Here is a 20881-nt window from a genome sequence, read left to right on the forward strand (position 1 = left end):
TCGTGGGGAGTCTGTCCCTGTTGCCAGACAGTTGTTCGCCAATGACGATATTTTGAAGCTGTTGCAGAAGCAGACTCAAGATGTTCTTGATCCGAAGAAGGTCATTACCACATCAGGAGTCGGTGTCTCCATGATTTCCAATCCCCTATGGTAACAGCTATGCCAATTCCTTCAGGACAGGTTCATGCCTGCAAAATCCCCATCTTATTATCTTTCCAAGGAGTTGTTTACAGCTTCACGAATGATTTTGAAAGGCATAACTATTGATTGGAGTACCTACCTCCTCTCCAAGATGGATCACCACTTTATCCGAGCTACTCGAGGAAATGTGACTAATGTTACATTTGGGTCCTTCCTCTATGTCTGCTTGCTACATGTTGCTCTTGCAAAGGAAGTTCCTTTACCTCCAATTGATCCTCCAGAAGTTCCTCCTCCGCCTCATAATGAAGATGATGATGTGATAATTGAGGATGATGATTTTGCTCCTCCCCTTGTCATTCAAAGAAAACGCCTCAAGAGGGTGGCTGAGTCAGTGCCTATTCCTCCTCCGCCAGTTCCAGTGACAGTTCCTGTCCAGTCTTGCAGCACCTTGTCTGCATTCCTTCAGACTCCAAATCTTTTCAGAGCCCATAGAGACGGGATGCTAAAACTTACTATTCCTTCTGTTTACCGCTTGGTAACAGGAGATGCTATTCCGTTCCTGTGCAAGGATATCCAGAGTTCTATTGAACTTTCGATGACTGTCTGTATCCAGCAATTATATTCTTTATTTTATGATGAAGTTCAGCAGTCTAAGGAGGAACTGAATAATACCAATACTGAGTTAGCGTCTGCTCAGGAGAAATTCTCTGACCTTTGTATGCAAATGGAGCAGCAGAGTAAACTCATGGATACTCAGAAAGCTGAAATCTCTAAGTTGAAAGCTGAGTTGGCAGAAGTTGGGACTCAAGTGGTTGCTGTAACCGAGAAGAGGGATAAGTAACAGAAGGAGAGTCAAGAGATGAAGGAGGTGATAGCTGCCCAAGCAGAGAAGTTTAAATCCACCACAGCTATCTTAGACCAGAGCAATGCTCAAATCCAGCAACTCAAAGATCAGTTGGCTCAGTTTCGGTCTAATACACGGAGTCCTGTGAAACCAGTTTCTCTTTTATCCCCTGCAGACTTAGCAGCTCTTCAGAGACAGGCTACATTATGTCCCTTATTTCAGGCCAAGGTGGAAAGATTGCAATCTCGCATGGATTTATTATGGTGTTCTTTTAAGCAGTATCAAGAATATGTTTCACCAGATCATTCATTTTTTGTCCATGATCAACAACAGAAGTTGGCCTTTTATATAAAACTTTTCACGATGGATTTACCTATTCCAGAGGATGGATGGAGTAGGGCCTGGTCATCTGATTTGTTGATAGAAGTAGTGAGGATAGTTTTTGAAGACTCTGTCACTCGAGATACGATGCTTCTGTCCTATATGTATTTGAGGGGTGATTTACTGATTCCAGATGATGAAGATCTGGCTTGGTATGTCGGAGATGTGGTATTGCAAGCTTCTTTGTATGTCCGATATTAAGAGTTCAGGATTGATGAGATGTTCCAGGGATATTCTTCAAAGGTGGCTGAGTGTCCTGAGTTTTCATGGCACACTATGGTTGATGCTGTCATTTTGAATCACCGTCAGGTTAAAGCTTCAGCTCATGCCCAGAACATTAACCAACTGAGGGTGGATCTTTTAGCCTATCTCTCCAACCAACCCCCATTTGATACTTCTTTCTTTGAAGCCTATCATCGTAGATCAACTTTAGGTCCGTCCTTACCATGCCTAACTCATTATCAACAAATGACTCATAGGTATGATGCTTATATTTTCCTTTTTCAATCTAACCCAAATGTCATTTTACCCCTTCTTTTCCAACCTCAAGGATCTCCTCAAATTGCTATATTTACCCATTGTTCTTTTATTAAAGATCGAATTTTTCTACCTCTTGATCCTTGTCCTTCCCCATCCCCTGACATTCTATCAACTTTTCCTGCTTTTCTTTTAACGCATTTCTTAACTGAATCTCCTCAATTTTCAGCAAATCCATCTTTAATCCATTCGTCATTTTACGATTTTGTCTATCCATCACTTCATCCTCTTTCATTAGTCCCTCTTCCGTCTCCTAATACTTCTATTCCTAATCCTCCTCAGTTGGTTAGTGGATATCAAGGTTTTGATCAGAAGATTCTTCGAAGAAGAGGCTGGAGTTCAAATGATTCCCTTACTGGACCTCAAATCAATTGGCCATTGATCCCAGGAGAATGGAGAAGTGCTAGTCAGGCTTATCAGAATTATCTGCATTTTGCTCAGTAATATTCTCAGTCTGCAGATCCTTCTGTGCACTTAACTGCTCATTTTACTTGGTACCTGGTGCATATGCATAGGCATTCCCATAATGATTCAAAATCTATTCCAAAGTTATGCATGAATGTCAATGTGAGCATTGATTCCCAGCAACTGGATGTCTTGTACTTTCATGTCCTTTGTTTGCCTAGCAGATACCTCATCTTGTTGAAAAGGATATGCTGCCTTCAATTCTTTCAGAATCCTCCCAAGACATTTGTAGATGAATCCTTGTCCATGGATCATTTTCGAAATCACCAAGCCTTTAAAAGGAATCATCTCCATTGATACCTTTGCAATGTATTGTGGATGATTTTTAATGATAAATCTCTCTTTTTGGAGGAGTCATTGAGATGGTTGTGTTGTGTGTAGTGTTTATGTTGTGAATTAATTTATGTGATAAGATCGTGGTGATTGTCTATTCGATTTGCTTTCTTGCGAGCTACATTTTTGGAGAATTGCGGTGATGGTGTTGCTAGTTGGATAGTTGAAGAGGTTGATGCAGAAGAAGAAACCTCTTATATCATTTACAAGTTTGTTGTGGTTTCCAGTTTTGATAAGAAGTGTTAATGTATAAAGGGTTTTTCTTTCGTTGTATTTTTTATATCAGATACAGGTTATAAGTTGGGGTCGTGGTTGGATGGACTGCTTTTGAAGATTTATTGAAGATTAAAATTGAGCTCTTGAATGAACTTGTATTCCATTTTTCCTGGGTCGCGAGGACGCTTCCTTATTAAGTGTGGGGATATGTTGAGTGTTGAAATGACCTATTTTTTGGCAGATTTTTGTTGTTTTTGAGAGCTGAATGGTTGACTTTATGAGATGATTGATTGGTTTGGAAGTGGTTTGAGAGTGTTTTGGATAGGTTGGAATGGTTTTATTAAGCTCATGATGTTTATTAGTAGAGATGTGAAGTTCTGTTGATGACCTGATATGATCTATTTGGTCCTGATAGCTTCTGTTGAGCTTGTGTTTTGTTCTGTTTTCTCTCTGTATGGAAGGATGGAGTATTGATTGATAGAGTTTGAGATTGTTTGAAAGCTTTTTGAGTGATTTTTGATGGTTTGGAATGGTTTTGGTATGAGTTATGTGATTTTGATGCTTTCTGTTGACCTTCTGTAACTCTCTGTTGGGCTTCTGTGAGCCTTTGTAGACCTTCTGTATGCCTTTGTATGTGTTTTGTTGGATGAGAGTGTAGCTTGGGAAAGTTTTCTAGCCTTGAAAAGAGGTGAATACAAGTGCAAAAAAGCTAAAAGAAGTCAAAGAAGTAGTTGTTGAAGACTCAAGTAAAGACTGGAGTGAAGTGACAGTGGTGAGCTATGAAAAGACATTGTAGTGGCTCTGGTGCCTCTTCGCATCTGACATACCTTTTGGGAGGTGCATCCACGATCTAAGAAGGATTATTGAGGGTTATTAATGGAGCATTGTAGTGAGAATATAATGTACTATTGGTAAGTTCTAGCATCCCGTCTCTATGAGCTCTGAAAAGATTTAGCGTTTGAAGGAATGCAGGCAAGGTGCTGCAAGACTGGGCAGGAACTGTTACTGGAACTGGAGGAGGAGGAATAGGCACTTACTCAGTCACCCTCTTGAGGCGTTTTCTCTGAATGACAAGGGGAGGAGCAGAATCATCATCCTCAATTATCACATCATCATCTTCATTATGAGGCGGAGGAGGAACTTCTGGAGGATCAATTGGAGGTAAAGGAACTTCCTTTGCAGGGGCAACATGTAGCAAGAAGACATAGAGGAAGGACCCAAATGTAACATTAGTCACATTTCCTCGAGTAGCTCGGATAAAGTGGTGATCCATCTTGGAGAGGAGGTAGGTACTCCAATCAATAGTTATGCCTTTCAAAATCATTCGTGAAGCTGTAAACAACTCCTTGAAAGATAATGAGATGGGGATTTTGCAGGCATGAACCTGTCTTGAAGGAATTGGCATAGCTCTTTCCATAGGGGATTGGAAATCATGGAGACACCGACTCCTGACGTGGTAATGACCTTCTTCGGATCAAGAACATCTTGAGTCTGTTTCTGCAACAGCTTCAAAATATCGTCATTGGCGAACAACTGTCTGGCAGCAGGGACAGACTCTCCATGATATGGCAGACCAAGAGCCTTGCCCAGACTCTTCGGTGTCAGAAGAATAGTAGTGCCACGGACTGGATCAGACCTCTTATTGTAAGAGGTTAAAAACTCGTCACAAATGGTAGGATCATCTGGAACCAGTGGGAAAGAAGGACTCACGAACTTGAACAAGCCCGCTTTAGCGACAACGTCCAAATCCAGTAACAAAGAATAATCATGTAAAGCCAAAGGAACATAGTGGATCGGGGGAGGAGTATGAGAGGGCGCCATTCAGATGGTTACACACACATCACAAACACGGACAAACAAAGAGAATGCCTGCAAAACAACCAAAAGGCTATAAAAAAGGAATCAATCCAAAAGAAAGACACTTATACAAATATAGACAGAACTAGCCCAAGTACCACCCCAGACAATAGACAACCTAGAAAAATTTTGGCATGATCTCTACACATGCGACCGAAAGCTTCATGCGATGCAACATACAAACACCCAAATCCCCGTATCAGACAATAAAGAAAAAAAACTACACACCTACCTTTAACCGTATCAAATGGACAAATCAGACTTTAAAAAAACGGACATCAAGACTGGACCATAACTTGACCATCAGTGTCAACTAAAGACTTGGACGCGTCCATCCCATGAAGCGAGTTCATTAAAAATGGGAAATAAGTGCAGTGAGGGAAAATTAATTTAATGAAGGGTTCATTGGAATAAATTATTAATAATGGGTGACATTTTATTAGATGATAAACCTTAATAAGAAAACAACGGTTTCTTCTTAAAATTTTAATTACAAATTATTAGATTGGAGCGGTGTATTAATCCGAATCCCGGACTTCGATACCACACTGAGGTCTCTAAATGCAAATTCATTTATTAAAAATTAAGGTGATGAGTGCTTTTTTGCCAGCGCGTGCGCTTGTGACGGCTGGTTCATTGTTATTAAAAATATTAAGGTGCCTCTGAAGCGCACGTAGCGCATGCTAAGTGAACGACGGGTTGATTTTAATTAGAAAAAGGTGTGTTTGGCGCGAGTGCGCGTGCCATGGTGGTGTTTAGGATTCATGTTAAAAATTAAGCGTGGATGTTGGGGTAGCGGAAAAAATAAAAAATATAAAAGAAAAAATACCGGAATGTGGGTGTATGTGTATGCAATGAATGCGCACTTCTCAATCCCCAAAATGTAGGTCAGCAATCCAAAAAGAAAAACCACGAACTGAAAATAATTGGACGCACGACATAGCAAGATTAGTGTATATGAATTTGTTTGGATGTCTGATGGCTTATATGTTTTTTTTTTTATAAAATTTTTAATGTCGTGTATTGTTGATTGTGTATTTTGGTTTTTATGTGTTTTTGTTTGTTGTAATGTTTTTTTTTGTGTTTTTGTTGATCTTTGTGGCAAAATTTTGACAATGAAACACATATAAAAATGTTGAAGATTTTCAGCATCAATCCACCTCGTGTGACCAAAGTATCTGGATTTTTTCAGATTTTTCAGCTTGTGTTTGGAATCAAAGAGGATTTTTCATGAATTTAGGCATTTAATGAAGCATTTTTGCCATAAAATAATAATGGAATAAATTGGCACAGCATTTTGACTTAGGAAATATTCCAAAAATAAGCAAAGAAGTTGATGAAATTTTCAAGAATTTTTCTGCAATTAAATTGGTATTTTTATCAATTGTAATGAATTTTTGCTCATTTTGTATGCATTTTTGAAAGAATTTTTACTTTTAGAAAATTTTGAAAATTTTTTCCTGAGATTTTTAGTTTGGAAAAATATTTCAATTGACTGCAGAAATATTGGGAAATTTTTAAGGAATTTTCTGTAAATTTTTTGGATTTTAATTGATTTTTAATGAATTTGTGAAGTTTTAAATGTATTTTTAGGGTTTTTCGGGTTTGAAAATTAAAAATTCGGGAATATATACCCGGGAATGGATTGTGTGTCAGTTGCGTGTGAACAGCTGGCTGGTGCACACCCCCGCACGGACAAGCTAATGCGCGTCCCCGCGCGTGAACGGCCGCTTAGCGCGCACGAACCCGCGATCACGAGCACGCACAAACAACTCCGCGCGCACACACACCTGGCATGTGACAAGGGATCAGGGGCTTAAGAGGGGTTTCTGCGGGTTTCTTTGGTTTGTTTTGGTTTTTGAGGTCTCCACGGGGGGTAGGGGAAAGAGGGTGAGAAGGGGGGCTTATGGGGGGGTTTGTGTAATTGAGGGGGTGTGGGTTCTTGGAAGAAGGAATGAGGGCTTGTGGGAGGGAGGTGTGTGACTTGGCGGGGTGTGGAGAATTAGGGGGGGAATGTGGGCTTGTGGGAGGTTGTGGGGTGGGTGGGGATTGGGGGGGGAATGGGGGCTGGTGGGGTGGGTGGGGATTGGGGGGGGAATGGGGGCCTGTGGGGGGTTACATGTGAAACGCAAGTTAGTTAAGTCATGGCATTGGTTTAAGTAAACCAAGTGAGCAATGGGTAACAGTGGCTAAAGCTGTTCATGGGGACGTATTTTTAATTCTTAGCTTTGGTTTTATTAAGTTGTGCACATGTGAAGTGCAAGTTAGTTAAGTCATGGCATTGGCTTAAGTAAACCAAGTGAGCAATGGGTGATAGTGGAAAAAGTTGTGAAAAGTCATGCTAGATAGGCACTTGTGGGTTTGTGGTGTCAATTTGGGTCTAGCTTATTAATTTGGCCATTGAAATGGTAGGGGCCGACATTGGGACTAGGCATTAATTAATTAATGCTAGTTCTAGGCCATTTAATGTTTGGAACAATTGAATGTTGCATGGGGGTTGGCATATTAAATGAGATTGGGCACTTGCCTAGTGAGTGCCCAATCTGATTTAATATGCTAACCCCACATGGAACATTCCATTGTTCCATACAACTTTGCCAATGTCACCCACTACTCACTTGGGTTACTTAGGATGTCACCATGATTTAACCAACTTGAGCTTCACATGTACACCTCACATGTGCATAACTTAATAATGCCACATCTAAGCATTAAAAATACATGTCCCTATGACACCTAGGCATCTTTGGTCCTTATACTTCATGACATAGCAAAGAGGTCCAAAGCCATCATGAAAGAGGCAGTGGTACCATCCTGGCATTTAAGGGCAGAATTGCAGCATGCAGTGATGGACCTTGTGTGCAGGTTGGGTGCTGATGATGATGTCTTTGAGGTACAACAATGGCTGATACAAGGACGAATTCTGGCTGTCCCCTTTGGCCGGTTTTAAAGGAATTTTGTTGGGCTTTTGTCCTACCAAAATTCAAATAAAAGCAAAAAATTCAAGGTTTGCTTTTTTGGGCTGTTCTAGAGCTGAATAAATTGGTCAATAGTTTTGCTATTAATTTGCAATATTTTTCTCTAAGTTTTGTATTGACAACAAGACATGTAATTGAAAGGCCGTCTCTAGGATTAGGGCTTACACCTTCATGGGCAATGACAAAGACTAGTCACTGCAGGGTAACTCTCAGCAAAAAAGGAGGAAATATGTTTTTCTTGATACATGAGACTCTTGCACCTTTCACCTTGAATCACATATGCTTTAGTATTACATACCATTGGATTGGTTATTCACACAGCCCTTGTATTTCTCGGTGTGAGTTAGCTAGGAGACTATTTGGCTTGTTTTATGATTTATGTTCTATAGAATGCTTGTATTGTATTTCACCTTGGTCTTTAAATAATATGTATATTGATAAAATTGTCTGCTCTTTGGAAAAGAAGGGACTTTGTATACTGGCATAAGATGAGGTTTTGTTTTTCTATGAGCACAATAATCATGATGCATCTATTTGGCCACCATGTTGAGATCCCTTGGTACCACGAAATCTCAGACTGGTTGTCTGAGGATGGTATTCTTCTTGGTTCGAAGGTGACTTTGACACAAATTTTATATTATCAATATAAGAGTGAAAAGGCTCATGCCTTGTGGAATAAAGAAAATACATTAGCATTGAATGAGCAATAGCTTTGCAGTTTGTTTGAAATAGGAGAGAATAATTGGGAACTTGGAACTGCTCTGAATTTTCACCTGATATGGATGGAGTACAAGTGCTTTGTTAGGATTATTTACAATCTTAATTTTCCTTTGATATAGATGCCATATATTACAACTGCAGCTTTCAAATTTCTATGAACTTCACTGCTTTCTTGCAAGTGAAAAGATAGTCTCTCACTTGGCCGTGGGCATTCATTGTCCTTTTTGTCTATTTTCACTGCCTAAAATTCCTATTGTCTACTTTTAGAATCCCCTCAACTGTTGGCATTATTATATTATTCTTGTCTTTTCCAACTGTATGTATAGATACTGGTCCTTTATAGTCTAGTTTTAGGGAGTTCAGTAAAAGTACTTCCTTCTGTCTGTCTTAAGATCTGTGGCCTAATTCCCTTTACTTATGTATTGCTTTCCTTGAATTTTGTTGTATTTATATCACCATCCTTCATGTTGTCAACTCAGAAACTTTTGCTTCTGTCATTTTGTTAGTGCTGCTTGGGAGTAATGATTTTCTGTCACCGAGGTCAGGTTGCTTAACACCCCTATCAAGTTCTCGTGGTCGCCTTGGTAGTGCCCGTTCAATATCATTAGAGAGGTAAATGCTTCACTGGGAAGAGAAGTTACAGTGTTTACTTTCCAATCTTAATTATATGCTATTACAATTGTGATTGACAAGTTTAGGGATGTGGTCATAGAACAGTTTTTTTGCGAGAATTATTTCCTTTGATGTATTTTTATGAGGGTATGAATGACGGTACTCAAATAAGTTAATATTTCATGGCAGTTAGAAACCTTTTACTGCTATGCTCAACATGGTTTGTTGAGAAAGTATCATTATCACCTTAATCTCTCGCTAATTTGCAAAAGAGAGTGCACACCTGTCTGCTTAAAATGATCTATTATACCTCCCTGACATATAAAAAGGAGCCTCCTTTGTTTCATTAATAGATAAGCCACACATTTTGGAGTGGCAAGAATTGCCTATTTCAAGGCTGTGAAGCCTGCACTATATGACACTTGGGCCTTTGAGCATGCCCTGAATGAGTGCTGCTGCTACAGCAACCAAGACCTGAAAACTTCAGAAGCATTGGACCTTGGTATTCATGAGTGTAGAAATTCTTTGTTAGAAAGAATGTCACATACCGTGATGGATGTTGCTTCTAGCATAATCAAAATGTTCCTCGATGTTAGAGGTTTATGCAACTTGAATCATGATTAACCTTGCAAGGTTCGATCTTTTATTGAGGAAGGGATTAACTGTATGGGGTAATGTAACATATCTACAGGAATGAGCAGATGGGTCATCAAAATAGGTGTCTTAAGAGTCATCTCAGCATCTCCCCTACAGAGCCTGTTGATGTAGCTACATATAAAAACCTATGGAATCAGAAGGAACAGTCAAAGGACATTTTAGAGGCTGCACCAGAGATTATCATGAAGAAGTATACAAAGGCAGGATCCTAAAAAACACAATTGCCCTGCTTCAGACTAATGAAGCTTTAGCTTTTGTATGACAAATTGAACTCTCTTGTTGCAAGGGAAACCACACCTGCAGACTTTTTAGACTTTGCATGTTGTCTCATTTTACATTGTTGTTGGAAAACCTCTAAAGGAAACAGCAATGGAGCTTAAGTAGGAATCAAATAACAGTTTAATGCTCAATTTCCTCCAAAGGACTTTAAAGATGTGATGTAATGGATCGGAAACCATAACACTTGGGCAGAAATTTTCAGAATCAAAAAGAAGCTACACAACTAGATGTTGGGATGTGCCATAATCCATTCAAATTCACACCTTGCAGCAAAAACATCAGGTAAAGAGAGTTTTGCCTGATAAAAGAAGATAGCAGCCAAAATCCACCCAAGAGATACTCTCAAGGATTTCATGCATATAGCCCTTTACCTGAAGGATTATTCTTACTCCATAGAAAAGCTTATATTAACCAATAGATGACTTTAAAAAAGAGACCTAAGTATAGCTCTGAGGAAAGGAAGAAACTACTCTTTATAAAGCCATGGAAACCCCCACTTCTTAGATGATCTTCTAAAAAAATTGAAGGATACATCAGCTCTCTTGAGTTTGTATGCCCTGTCTAGAGTGTTGTGGCCCTATGGTTTGAAAAAAGTCTCTGTTAACCTTGTTTCCAGAGTGGGCCTAGAGAGAAGCCTTCGCTTGAAACCTGTACTCTGATCGAGCTTCCTTCTTGGTGTTAATCTTTGCTCTAGGAATATGCATCCTCTCAGTCACCTATTAGCACCTTGGACATCTCTCCTCCTCCCTTTGTAATGCAGCCAGTGATACTATGGCAGTTCTCTCTCTATCTAGATGGCTTTGTCTCCTCCTCATGGCCTCCTCCCTGAAGAAAGAGCCGATCTCCTAAAGGCTCTCATCAAAGTCTTTAGCTGCCTGTCTGGCTGAGAAGGGTCTAGATCTCCAAATCTGTGAGACTGATTCTCTAATGTTTTCATCATAGAGTAGGTACTCTAGAATCTTGACACTAGAATGGGGTCCTCCAACTCTCTCAAAAAGAGTAGCTGAATTGGCGAGTGATCCAAGAGGGTCGTGCTAGGTATGATGCCTACGAGATGAGCCATGCTGCAAGCCCAGTCATTCACATAAAATTGATCAATCCTAGAGAAGCTCCGAGCTCCTACTACCCTATCTCTCGCAGAGAACTGAAGTGAGTGTGTAGCCTTGCCATACTTTGCTATGAACCATGGGTCCTGTCCTCTAATCTAAAAGAAGAGCTCCTCCTAGATAGCGTGCTCACCTTATCTAATAGTCTCTGTGTATCTACCTCTCCTATCCTCTAAGGATTCTACCATATTTATCTTGCCCCCTACCATCCCATGATCAACCCGTGGTAGGGACTACTCAAGAGTACAAAATTGTCTCCTGTCTTCTTGGCCATTTTGGGCATAGATGACCAATAGATCAATAAGCGCATCCTCCAATCTCACGGAGATCCACATGGCTCTTCTTGGATCCATGATATCTCAGCCATGTACCGATTGGTTCCATTGTTCCCCAACACATATGCATGCACTAGCACGGATCTTTGTGACTCCCACAACTGCTTTCTAGTAAGTGTGGCTTTATCTTGGCAATAACTTCCCATAGCATCAGGATTCCCTCTCTTCCAAGAGCCCCTTGCAACATGAGAAAATCTACCGATCCTCCCTTTAATGCTCTATGCAAGTCCTGCCTTATGAGGCTCTGACCTTGCCTAAAAGTGTTAACCTCTGAAGCCTCGTATATTCCATAAGAGGGCCCTCATGGAATACGTCTGAATCTCTTGGGACCGGTGTGGCTCTACTTCCAAGCCTATTTCCTCCTAGCACACACCCTATCAAGTCTCCTCTCCACTAGCTCCTTGTAACGGGGGAAATCCACATAACATGCATTTGAGTCCTCCGCCTCCTGCTCCCTCTCCTAGTTCTCATGAGCTTCCCCAACCTGCCGTGTGTTGGGGACCTATGATGGGATCAACTCTAGGGTCTCTGCTGGTGGCACATCTGACATCTCTAGCACTTGTGTGGAGGGAGTACTTACAGAGGTTGTAAAAGGCTGGGGTAGTGTCGCACATGCTGCAGAAAAGAAATGGTGATGATGGTGCCATCCTTGAGTGATAAGTAATCTCAGCCCTTGGTCCATTTGTCAAAGTATGCCACTGATGACTTGACATTGAGTGAGCTACTAGCTAGTGCTGCCTCCATCTTCGCAAGTAAGCTAAACTGGAGTCTAAGACATCCCTTTCCTAGCGATGCCACTCGTCTGCTGACCCTCCCTGTTTGCAATATGCGGGTGAGAGCGGCCTAGATGGAGTACTCAAGGTGCGAAAGGGAGCATGATCTCTACCTAGAGAAGGTGCCTTGAGGTTCATCACTTTGTTTGTGAGTACAAGCTTTGTGTTTGAAGCAAAGAGGATCAGTGGTAAGGCATCAATGATAAATGTGCAAGGGAGCAGCATTGTGGTGGGGGACTGGCTGCAATCTTGTGTGACTCGCTAGCTCCATGTGATTGTGTTGTTGGCTTTGTTTGGATGATTGGTGTCGAGCTCTATTTTAGTGGTTTTGGTACTCGAGGGGGATGTGCTAAAGTAGGGGAGATGGCTACAGCTTGGGCAAGGAATCAGACGAAAGCTATGAGGGTGGACGATGAGCTGAAGATGCATCTATATGTGTAACTTGGATGGAAGGGAGCACCTAGGGCAATAGAGGCAAGAGGGGGGTGATTGCATGTTGTAGTGGGTGGTTTGCAGGGCAGGGTGGTGATGTGCTGGCTAGGATGGTGGCAAGTAGGCTATGGTGATGAGCAAGAAGATGTCGGGAAGTGGTGGCAAGTAAGAGTTTGATGGGTGGGTAGAATAGTTGGGGGTGCACAAGGATGTTAGCAATTCAGATGCAAGCTAGAGTGAGTCATGTCATCAAAGTCATTAGGCATCAGACAAAGCTAGTCATTGCGTCGTGTCATTAGACGTAGCCAATCATTTTGTTTGGAACATGTTAAGAGATGTGTCGTGTTAGACACGTCGCTTCAGGCATTTGACTTGTTGGATGTTAGGGGCCTACTTCAAGCAAGGAGCTTGCTTCCTAGCAAGGAGGTTACTTCCTCCAATGCTCAAGGTCCTTGCAACCAATTCTCAATGGATGCTAGCAAGCTAATACCCAAAAACTTATTACTGTAGACTTATTTGGATCTTTTAAAATGCATCATGATACTTATTGAGGAGGTCCAAAAGTTGCACATTCAAGAAGATCATGCAATAGCATTTGAAAGTAGGATTCCGGATTGGTTGAGAGGAGTTTGGGGTTCTACGAGAAGGAACTACTAGGTGTTGCCTTGACATATTTGCTACCTTTCTTAAGAGCTAAAATGTGATTTCTATTGAATTTGGGAAAGAATGGAGACCACATTGCATATTTAAAAAAAAGAAATTGAAATGTGAGAATGATGTGGCTTTTAAATTTACTACTAATACCTTGCTGAACTAAAGAAATATAATGCCGCACCTCATGAGACAATGGGCATGACTTGGAACATTCACAAACTCATCTTCATTCAAGCCATGCCAAAAATATAGTGTCTACAATTGTCTTCAAGGGGAAGCCCCCTTACCATAAACGAACACCTTATTTGGTCATAAATCTTGGAGGTCCAGCTTTCATCTTGTACCACCAAGTCATATATTTCGTTTGCAATTCAAGTACATAAATCCTTAGAATACTTGGAAGTACTAGTTTGATCGGGGGATTCGGGGGTCATGAGCATTCCCAAGTAGAGAGGCTAGGAGCCCATACAAGTTCTGCATACATCGTAGCTGGAGTGACTACTATATCAAAAGGGCAACCTTTTGTTTGCAATTTTTGAAATTGGGTCTCGGTTCTATTGTCACCTCCATTTGTGCAAGTGAAACATACATTCATGTGAGCTTTTCTTGTGTTGCTTGTCTCTATTAGAATGTGAGTGAATGCAAGAACTTGAGAAGAGAAGATAGAAAACAGAAGAGCAGAAATGAAGGTGATGAGAAAAACCAGCACCGATGAGGAAGGAGGCTGATACAAACAAAATCTCTTGCATCATTCACAATATGTGACCATAATGAGGACACTAGAAATGACGAGTGAAGATGAGACTATGATTGATTGAAGTGAAGTCTCCTAGCTAACAGGCTATGCTAATATAGCTCATGAATTAAAAGTGACAAGGGCCCAAAGAACATGGGTGGGACCAAAAGGACATTGACTAAGTGGACCAAAATGACTTGAATAACCATGGTTGGAGAGAGCTCTTAATGTCCCTCATCAACTCGATTTTGGGCTCTCCATCAAATGACATTGACCACTAATATTCGTTGTTAGATCTTGTGCGTGCCTGAGCTCCCAGGGAGCAGAAATGAGAAAGATGCAAAGGCAATGGAAGAGACTTCGACATTGTGTGTTGTAAGACAATACACTAACTCTCCAGCTCTCAATCCAAGACCCTTTCTCAAACAAATAATATTGGGTCTCTTTGTGCTTTGTGAGAGCATGAAACACAGGTTTCCTATCTATGGTGAGGCAGATCTGATCGTCACAATGAATAATTGTAGGCTCTCTTTGGGGAAAGCCAATCTTGGCCAACAACATTCACTATAACCAAAATAGCATCCTAGGATGCAGACCAACTACCTCTTTTTTTTTTTTTTTTTCAAAGATGAGGAAAAATTCTGTTTATAGACCCCTCAAAACAAAATATCCCAAGGCAAAATACAAAGTATAGAGCAGCCTTGTAAGGGACTTTCATGTCAAAAAATATGTAACAAGGGGAAGTCTATTACTTGGCTTGAATGAATAACTAGTTGGGAGGTCTATAATGCCAGACCATGTGGGTTTGGAAATGTAAGAAAGTGCCAGAATCCCATTTCCTGAGAAAGGCATCTCTCACCCTTAGTCTCAATTGCCTTCTGTCCTCTCCGAGCTCCCACAGAGAGATGTCTAGTCTCCATCCAAGTCCTAGATAGAGTCTCTACTTTAGATATGTCCAAGAACTCTATAGCATGGCTACATCTAGCTATGAGAAAGGCTGTGGGAATGATGGTAGATGAGAGAGAGAGCTGAAAAGACATAAATTTCTGATTTTTATCGTGAGGAAGTGCTCAAATTTGCTGCTTCCCTGCTGGAAATGGCTAAATGACTGCAATCCACCATCAATAGGAGCCTCACATGCAGTTGGCTGCCCTTGTGGACCCAAAAATTGTTGTTGCTTGTCGCTTGCCTCCAATGACCTCCTGATCAATTAACGACACTCTTTGCTAGTCTTCAATAGCTAGGCTGATCACTAATGGCTGGAAAATTATAGTAGTAGCTCTCTCTCTTCCTCTCCCAACCTCCACAAATGTTGGAATAAGGCTCAAGCAGCCCCCAACAGCCTTTCCCTCACTTGCATAGGCAAGTTTTGCCAAGTCATAGGCTTCTACTTAGATTTTTTAGTCATTTAAGCAATTTTCAGAATTACTAATTCTGAAAATCAATTTAGCTATTGTCCTTGCATAGAAAGCTACATTTGCCCATCCACAAGTAAATTGGCTAGGCCATTTTAACTCCCAAGTGGTCCCAAGTATTAATTAGCCCCTAAACTGGCATTAGTAGTAGAGATGCAACCTCCCCCTTTAGCATCAGGCAATACTATGAACCCTCTTGCTTTGTTGAACCTAAATGAGGCCGATCCAAAGTTGGCTTCAATCAAACACATCTAGATAAAGTGCATCACTAAGAATAATGTGCCAAGTCATCCTGCTCCATATATACCCATTCATATGTGAAACAATCCTAAAATTTCACCAAACAACACATGGAAAGTGTATGTCTAACTTCTTTTTCCTCGAAATCTCCACTAGGTTCTAGACTCTTGTCCCTTTGGACCACACATATCCTAGGAACTCTCACACTGCTGCCAAAAATGGTACATTGGCTGCATTTCCCTTATGAGCATCACTATACGGAACATTTGCATGACCAACATTCATTCCGTGAGCCCCAAGCACACTAGGGTTAGCAAATGCATTACCAAACATGCCACTTTGTGCCCCATGCATCATGCCAACATTGCTATACATGAGATTTTGCATTTGATTTTCCATACCAGAATACATTGGGCCTTGCATTCCATGCATTGCTTGTCGCTTACCATAAGGAGTTGGGCCATACATCCCTATAGACGGCTGTCCTTGACTACTCATTGGATTTGCACTATTAAGTTGGCCTTGCATTTGTGCTACTTGTTGCACTTGCATCGGTTGCTTTTGGTCATTACCAGCATAATCAAGAGAGTTGATAGTATCCCAACAATGGAACCATGAGACCAACCTTCTTGGGTAGGGTGGTAAATAACCTGATTAAGCACTAATTACATCAAGCGTAAAATTCCCATAAAATGAAATATATTAGTGACCAATCAAGCTTGGACAAGGGATACTCGATTGGTCCTAGAAAGTGGCACCTCTTGGGGTATTTCTTTAAATTGTATTTCAATTCAGTGAAGTACATTGAGATTGCTCCAATCTCCTTTGTTTTCCAATGCCTTTTGCTGTCATAAAGAACAAGCAAGCCTTCTTATCTGTTTACCCCTTGATTCACACAAGGATTGGCCTTCAATTGACCTTTTGACTAGTCAAATTCAACCTTGACTCCAATTGGGATGGTTAGCTTCTCGAAATCTGTGGCAATTTCTTGAATTCCAACTATTGATTTCAGGTACTAAGCCTTCCATTTTTTGGCATAGTTTGACCCAAGGTGGTTGTTAAACACTAATTTATGCTATAAATTAGGGTTTACAGCAGCAAATGCTCTACTATCCAAAAGCAGGGACATCCTCTTTGCCCCACACTCTTTAGTCTCTATATCAATGAGATAGAAGATCACATCACACAAGGAGGCGGTGATGGGGTGGAGATAGTAGGCATATTGGTCTCTATTATGCTTTATGCTCACAATTTTGTTTTGGTCTTTGAATCATAGGAGGGTCTACAGCAACACCTCCACTCCCTTTATGACTTTTGTACATAGCATGGGTTGACGGTTAATCTTGGGAAAACCAAGATCTATGTGGAGGAGATTAGTCTTCACCCTAGGAGCTACACAAGTGGAGGTTGTGGACTCATATGTCTACTTACGGATCACTTTCATTACATCTGTTGGGAGATTCACCATGGCACAGGCAACTAGTGACCCACTCGCACAAGGGTAAGCAACATGAGCTACGATGGAAAGACATTGCCACTAGGCACACTTCCAGGAGCCTCGCACATGGAGATGGCTATTTGACACACTAGTCACACCAGCCATGGTGTATGGTGCATCTATTTAGAATCTTGGCTTGGCTACATACCTATGGATATAGATCGAGAGACCATAGATCTATTTGACACACTAGTCACACCAGCTCCGGTGTATGGCACATCTATTTAGAATCTTGGCTTGGCTACATACCTATGGACATAGATCGAGAAACCATAGATCATCATGCTCTCACAGATGCTCCATAGCAAATCATCAGTACCACATGAGTTTATCAGATCCAAGTTTATTGCACTCCCCATGATGATGGAAGCTCCTTTTTAGACCATTAGCTTCATACACAGAGAGTATGTGATATGCACCCAGATAGACTACCTAGAAGAGCCTTCAAGGCCTTTAGATAGTTACATCATGGTATGCACACGTCAAGTAGTGGCTTACAGGATATGGGATTGACATGGACAATCCCCCTCCCCCTCCCCGCCCCCTCTCCCCCCCCCCCCCCCCCTCCCCCCTTCTTTTAGTACGGCCCTAACTCCCCTTTCATACACCTCTCCTACACAGCGAGGAACATGGTCATGTAGCAAGACCTTTACCGGTTATATGTAGAGCATACATGAATTTCACCTAGGCTGCCCCTTCTCCTAAAGATGTCATGCTATAGAGATCACTTCATGAGGACCACAATGGATGGCCTCATTTAGAGACTTGGATACCTAGATGTATACATGCCACATGAGAGGCGGGTAGCCATTGGCCAACTCAGGGTATCCTCTCACTAGCTTGAGGTCGAGATTGGGAAGGCAACCTACATCTCGAGAGTTGAGTGGATTTGCTGATTATGCGAGGAGGAGGTGGAGAGGGAGGAGCACTACATCTGCAAATGCAAAGCATGTAGCACAACCTGACCTAGATACCCCATGCTATTTGGAGGAGACACCTCCCTTGGACTAGTAATGCAGTCCTCACACCAACGCCACTTGGGCCAATTCCTAGTTGAGATTCAAAGGCTCTGCACATCACCACTACAAGCTAGCACTACAAAGAGAGGGGGTTGTCAGTCAGCTTACTGATTTCTTCTAGGCAGTAGCCACACACAAGGAACCTACAAAGAGAGTGGTGATAGTCCGCAGAGTTGAGATTAGAGCAACATGCTGTCCATGAGTATAGGGGTACCAAACACAAAGGCTACATGCGAGAGAGAGATGAAGGAGATCCGCTAGGAACATAAGCAACAACTGACATAGTTGAGGACTTGTTGGGTTTCACTCACGCCTGCGCTCATAGAGGAGTGTCAGTGATCAGTAGGACACTGGGGCACTTTTTACTCTTGGTACGAGTGGTTTTTCCCCCCAGACTTATTCTCTTCTTTCATATGTGCTTATGTTACACACTTACAGGCACTTATCATGTTCGGGTGTGAATTCCCCCTACAACCAAGGTTTAAGGGTTGTACTTTTTACTTTCAAGTTACACTCTTTCAATCTATTGCATTGGGTGTTGTGCTTCACTCTCCACACTATCTACTATATTCTCAGCTAAGCTTCGATCCTCTCAGCCTCTCACATTTGGTATCAGAGCTGAGTTCAGCTTTGCTCAGCCTCCAAGGGTCCACGCTCAATCTAACTTTGACTCTGGTGGAAGACGACAAGTGCCCCCTGTCGCCATTGCCTAGTAGGTCCGCCACCTGGACCGCTAGATACACCACAACAACGCCTTGTCCAACCCATAGCTCCAGCGCTGCTTGTGTGCTAGCGTTCGTCAGCCGCCAGCTGCTCACGTCCTACGTCTGCTCCGTCTCCTGTAGTCGCTGCTCATGGTGTGTGCCACCCTTTGATTTGTCGCCTGTGCCTGTGCTAGCGCCCATGCTACCTACCAATCTGCTTGGGAGCGCCGCCAACCTGCTCCCGCCCACCTGTGCCTGTTGAGCGCTGCTTGAACGCCAGCAGTTTGCCTCCAGCTCACCATCTCCGCCCCTGCTTCCAGCCTTGCTAGTCCTGTCTGCATCGCCACCAGGACAGCCCATGCCCTGTGCCATGCCTATCTCCAACGCTGCTTGACGCCTTGCTTTGTGACCACCAGCTCGACTGGCCACAGAGATAATTTCTTTAAAAATAAAAAAAATACTATTATTTTATTCCAAATTCATTTCTAGACAAGGGAAGGCACAGAAATCAAAATATGTGTCTGGGACAAGATTGATGCAAATTTATTGGCAAATAAGTCAAGAATTTTGGGGATTTTGATCTTTGTGGAGACATTGGCACATATACTACAGTCTCAGTCAGAGATAGATTGTTTTTGACAATTTTGGGGCGAGAAATTTTGGGGTTTTTGCTCATATAGTGTTGCTGAGCATTGAATGCACCTTGGACTGCGTGCATTACAAACAATTTGGACAGAGTGTACCTCAGTGTACTAATTGCAGCAAGCTATTTGTTGTAAATTTTGGAAATTTTGGAGATTTCCAAGTTGGTCCAGCTTGGACATTGCTCTTTTGCCTTCTTTTAGTTTTGATTATCATGGCAAATCAAGGAGGAGATGTATTTACCTATGTATCCAAGGAGGACAGATTGGATGGTAACAACTACTCACTTTGGTCCTTCATGATGAAGAATGTGCTGGTTGCGAAAAATCTTTGGGACTATGTTAGTGGAGAAGAAGTTAGGCTCGGAGTTGTGGCTCTTGCTACTCCTCCTCAGGAGGACGTGGACAACGGGCACCTCAGCTTGTTCAGCTTGCTCCACTTCAGTCACTTTCCAAAATATCAATAGCTCAAAAAGCATGGGATACACGGGATGCATAGGCTTTGTTGCTGATTGCATTGGCAGTTCAGTGGTCCATCATCCCTCACATTCGGTCTGCAACTTCATGAGAAGGTTGGCTAACTTTGGAGCAGATGTTTGGTGGCAAGAATGAGACCCACATCTCTTTTTTAAAGAAAGAGCTCGAGACATTGAAGATGGATGAGGGTGATTCTATGTAGGATCACTTGAATAAAATTTAGGACTTACATGAGCAACTTATGAATGTCGATGAGTACTATTTAGATACACAACTGATATCTACTACATTGAACTCATTACCTCCTTCGTACTTGGCTTTTCATACAGCCCTAAACCTCACCATGAGGATTGCCCCACAACCTATTACTTTTCTTTAGTTAGTCAGTTTGCTTTTAGAGGAGGAGCAAACAAGAAGAAATAGTGGTCTTGATGTCATAGCCTCTGAGTAGACTTCAATGGCAAGACAGAAGGGCAAAGGGAGCGAAGTAAAGAATGCTCCGTATAGCTCTGGGACTTCAGGCACTTCACAGGCTAATAAAAAACAAGGGGGCATGCAAGCCAAGAAGGGGAAATGCCATTATTGCAAGAAGCCAGGCCACTACATCACTAAATGTAGAAAGTGCATCGCCAAGGAGAAGAAAAAGTAATCAGGGATGTCTGTTTTTGATGCGCCTTCCACTACTATTGAGTAAGCATCCTTTATTGTAGATAGGGACTATTGCTTTTATACATGCACTTATGACTCTTCTTGGGTTGATAGAGCATTTAGCTCTACTGAGGATGCAGCCACTTGGTTTTTTTTTACAGTGGTGCTTCTAGGCACATGACA

General features: G+C 41.8%; 1 protein-coding gene across 7 annotated transcripts in view; it reads left to right on the forward strand.

Annotated features, from left to right (window-relative positions):
- The window catches only part of LOC148010634 (uncharacterized), a 160378-nt gene that overhangs the window by 65132 nt on the left and 74365 nt on the right, over nucleotides 1-20881 (forward strand). For all 7 annotated transcript variants that reach the window (XR_015689569.1, XR_015689568.1, XM_087672069.1 and 4 more), the window contains one exon: nucleotides 8979-9084. Coding sequence is in view for 5 of the 7 variants with exons in the window: in XM_087672069.1 (XP_087528195.1) it covers nucleotides 8979-9084 (106 nt within the window). In the remaining 2 variants the exon portion in view is untranslated. The remainder of the gene's footprint in view (nucleotides 1-8978; nucleotides 9085-20881) is intronic.

The sequence above is a fragment of the Lygodium microphyllum genome, chromosome 29 (assembly GCF_053477565.2).
Source record: "Lygodium microphyllum isolate KBCC chromosome 29, Lygodium_microphyllum_v1.1.10, whole genome shotgun sequence".
In the NCBI taxonomy this organism is placed as follows: domain Eukaryota; kingdom Viridiplantae; phylum Streptophyta; class Polypodiopsida; order Schizaeales; family Lygodiaceae; genus Lygodium; species Lygodium microphyllum.